At 34.5% G+C, this 4509-nt stretch overlaps 1 protein-coding gene across 1 annotated transcript in view; it reads left to right on the top strand.

Annotated features, from left to right (window-relative positions):
• Positions 1 to 4509, top strand: part of Heatr5b (HEAT repeat containing 5B) — a 114541-nt gene that overhangs the window by 32448 nt on the left and 77584 nt on the right. The window contains exons 15-16 of the mRNA XM_004627718.2: positions 1728 to 1891; positions 2873 to 3068. Coding sequence (XP_004627775.1) covers positions 1728 to 1891; positions 2873 to 3068 — 360 coding nt within the window. The remainder of the gene's footprint in view (positions 1 to 1727; positions 1892 to 2872; positions 3069 to 4509) is intronic.

Raw genomic sequence — 4509 nt, 5'->3', positions numbered from 1 at the left:
AAAAAAAAAAAAAAAAAGACAATAGGGGTCTTTCTTTTTCCACCATCTTGGATGCTGGGGAGGCATGGACTTCTAAAAGGTAAATATGTCTGGAAGACTGGTGCAAGACCATTTTTGCTGGCTATAAGCAGGGACTCTGAAACCAGATGGAACATACAGCTCTTAAAATTGAAGGTGTTAATGCCCAGGGTGAAACTGAATTCTACTTGAGCAAGAGATGTGCTTATGTGTACAAAGCAAAAAGCACAGTGACTCTAGGTGGCAAACCAAACAAAACCAGAGTGATCTGGGGAAAAGTAACTTGGGCCCTTGGAAACAGCAGCATGTTTCCTGCCAAATTCTGAAGTAACCTTCCTGCTAAGGCCATTGGACGCTGAATCCATGTGATGCTGTACCTCTCAAAAATTTCAACTACCCCTTGAAGATATACTTAGTGAAATAAACCAGACCCACATCTGTAAATAGTATTGTCTCCCTAGTATAAGGACTTACAATTCCATATATGGTTAGGTTTCTAAATTTCTTTGTAAAAATATGTAAATGCTTATTTCTACTTTTATGTAATTATTTTTCCTTCATATTTTGTAAGGACTTAAAGTTCAACATATCAATATCTAATGGAAAATACCTGTTCCATGATATGCCAAAATGTTTGATATTGGGGCTGGGGAGATGGCTCAGTGGAATAAGCACTTCCTTGGCAAGCGCAAGGGCCTGAGTTCAATCCCCGGTTCCACCAAAAAAAAAAAAAAAAAAAAAAATACACAAAATGTTTGATATTTAGATAGATAGGGTAAACCGAACTGCACATATTGTAGGTTATTAATTAGCTTCTCTTCTGGAGGGTTAACAACCTAAGTTACCTGGGGAGAGTCACATGGAGAGAAAAAAACATTTTCTCAAGCTTTCACAGAGAGCAAATTGATCAAGCAATGGCTATGACTCATCCTCATGTCAGATGCTGACAAAAGGGTGTACAAAAGGCGGTACAGGGCTACAGGATAAATCCTGAGAGTACTTGACTGGCCTTATCAGATACAAAAGTTACATTTCTTGGTATGTAGATCTTGCTATATCTTGGTCTTAACCATCCAGCAGAAAAGTATAAAAATGAGGTATATAAAGTAAATCAATATTAATACGATGAGCTGTAAAAGACTCAAGTCAATAACTTCTGAGGATAACCCACTAATATTATAGACTGCTAGACAGTGTTAGATTGTTTAGTTGAATTCAAACACCTATAGTATTTAGATGCCAATAGAATATTCACCTCTGACAGGACAAAAAAAACAAAGGATACAAAGGAAAGATCATTTTGTATTTATATATATGAAAGAGGATAAATTTACAGCTACTTTCGCTTAATTCAATGAGAAGAAAGAGATGTACTAACCGTGTTTGGACAGAATATCCTGTCTGCTTCTTGTACTATGGATAACTACTAAGAAGATAACAATGCACAGTGTATTGATTATCAAAACTGTCCTATTAATCAGCTGTGAAACTGTCTCATTCATATTTATTTCTCAATAAAAATTAAAAACAACAGAAAAGCAACTTAAAAAGAATTTCAACTTGTGCATTTGTGCTTTTGTAAAAAAATTCTTAAAAAAAGGTAATAGGTATTTTTTCCTGTTAAACATATTTTTGCTGTTTATAGGTAATAATTGTAATTTTCATAAAAATTATTAGTTTTAATCTAATCTAAAATTGGTTTTTTTAAGGATCTTTCAATGCACTTCTTAGAGAACTGGTAGCAGAATTCACCTTGACTGATAACTCAGCCAACACCACTACCTCTCTCCTCCGGTCACTCTGCCATTATGACGATAGTGTTCTTCTTGGTTCCTGGCTTCAAGAAACTGATCATAAATCAATTGAAGATCAGGTAACAAACCATACAAGAAAATAGAACATTAACTTCATTTAAAATAATGGTATACATTGTCATATAAGAATAAAATATTGTGGACTAAACTTCAATTTTCATTTAGCTTTGTAAGACACTGAATGATGCCATCTTGATTATAGAAAAATGGTGAAAAAAGTAAACAGCAGTGGTTAGAATTTGGCAAAATGTCTTATCTTGTAACTTTGGCAAAAGTCAGCTTTAACTTGCTTTGTTTTGTCTTAGTTTATTTTGTTTAATAAGGTTGGTCCAAAATGAGAATTGGTAGGTTAGAGATTAGAAATTTTTGCTCACTGAGTATATAACTTTATGTACTTTTTAAAGACATAAAACCCCTTTTAAAATAATTTTTGTGGGGCTGGCCAGATAGCTCGTTGGATTAAAGTGTGTGTTTAGGCAGACACAGGGGCCCAGGTTGGGTGTACTGTGCTTGGCCCTGCCCCTGGGGCATGCTGAGACAACAAATGAGACTGGGCATGTATGTTTAACTAGGGATGTTGGTTAATTGATTCTCTTTTTGTGTGTGTGTGTGTGTGTGTGTGGAACCAGGGATTGAACTCAAGCGCTGTAATCCCAGCGCTTGGAAGGCTGAAAAACAGGAAGGATTGCTATGAGTCTGATCTGTGTAGTGAGACTCTGTAGACCCTGTACTAAACACAGTAATAATAATGATAATGGTAGTAATTTTTGTGGATTTATGTAACTCTAGCTAATATTATTTTGCTCACACATTAATGTGGAGTTATGAAAATGTTTTCAGTGGGCAAGACTATTTCTAAAGTTCAGTAAGGTATTAATGGTGATTTTTAAATGACCAAATCATATTGTTACTTATTTAAAAATTTTTCAGGTCTAGTCATTCTTTTTTATTACCTTTTCTTTCTCTGATCTGTTCTTCATATCCAAAACTTAGTAAGTTTCCTAAGGATTTTGAATAATTTTTATGTGATTCCTTTGCAGCTCCAGCCAAACAGTGCATCTGGAAGTGGGGCTCTGGAGCATGACCCTTCCTCCATCTACCTGCGAATACCTGCTGGGGAAGCAGTGCCTGGTCCTCTCCCTCTGGGAGTCTCAGTCATTGATGCTTCTGTGGCTCTTTTTGGTGTAGTGTTTCCTCATGTTTCCTATAAACACCGGTTAGTATTAAGTTATTCAGGTAATTTTAGTTAAATGTAAATTACATTCCAACAGAAGATTTTCCCCTCCTAGTTAATGCTGCAATAAAGTGAGTCTTAAACAAAAATTTCATATATTTACTAATTTATGAATATGCCACTTAAATGTATGCAAATTCTATATAATTTGAGACTGTATTTAAGATTTGGTTCCATGTACTAGAATGTGATATCCATTGTTCTGTGTACTATGTCTTGCACAACAAAATTTTCATTATAATAGTTTGATTGACAGTGCATACAGTTTGTATGTTTAACTAGGAATGTTGGTTGATTGATTCTGTTCTCTTTTTATTTTTTTTTTTTTTTGTGGCTTTTTTTGTTTGTTTGTTTGTTTTGCGGAACCAAGAGATTGAACTCAAGCCCTTTCACTTGCTGGGCAAGCACTTATTCTACTGAGCTATCTCCCTGGCCCCTTCTGGTTTTTTTTTTTTTAAACTAAAGAAAAAGTGGGTGAGAAATCAATTCTGAAGGCATTTGTGGTAAAACCATTCAGGTGTGGAATTGTGGTAACTTAGATGACTGGTTCATTTTTGTAAAAGCATTTTTGTTTTGTATATTTTACATTCATAGTCATCATCCCTAATTTTAATATAACTTTAGAAGTCACTTCATATGTTTATGATTTTTTTAAATGAAACTCCAAAATGAATTAATGTTAGGCCTTTATAGATAATTTAGAAGCTTTACAAGGCATATCTTGCATATATTGTTCTTATATGTGAGATACTATCTCTTTAAATATGTAGATTACATGATTAGTTTCTTTTTAGTTTGCTATTTATATTGAAAGCTTACATGTAAAATTTATCCAGATTGTGTGAAGAATATTTGGTTGCCACGTAAGTGTTAAAGAACATTAAAGGTGAAAAACTCTTACAAAACCCAAGCATGGTGGTGCATGCCTGTAATCCTGGCACGCAGGCAGCTGAAGGGGATTGCCATGAACTTAATTAAGGCCAGCCTGAATTCTGGTACTTGGATTTCAGGCAGGTTCCCCTCCCAGTCCCCCTGGCCTCACAAGTGTAGTCGCCTTAACTATAAAGAGATCTATTTGGAGTTCTTGCAGAAGACTCCTTATTCCTTCCTGTGAGTTTCTGAAAGATACTTTGGTGTGTAACTTGAGGCATACTGTAAGTTGAGCTTAAATCTTTATAGTGACCTTTGAGAAATTTTGATTTCCACTTTAGGTAATAATTATCTTAGTGAAATACTGTATTTACCTTCCCTGGGTTCATTTGCTTTATAGACTGTTTCTTTTAGAATAGTCTTACTCTTACCAGAATAGTCTAAAGTACCACAGTTTTTTTTTTGTAAACTCTCTTCCTTCTTAAAAATTTGAAGTCACTTTTAGTTTTTTACATTTTCAAAAAATGACCAAAGGTAAAGTCTTTTTTGAAATCTTCCAATAGCTTTTTTTTG

This window comes from Octodon degus, unplaced genomic scaffold (genome assembly GCF_000260255.1).
Source record: "Octodon degus isolate 3935 unplaced genomic scaffold, OctDeg1.0 scaffold00020, whole genome shotgun sequence".
NCBI classification, from domain to species: Eukaryota; Metazoa; Chordata; class Mammalia; order Rodentia; family Octodontidae; genus Octodon; species Octodon degus.
The sequence above is the reverse complement of the archived record's forward strand: the minus strand, read 5'-3'. Positions and strand labels throughout refer to the sequence as shown.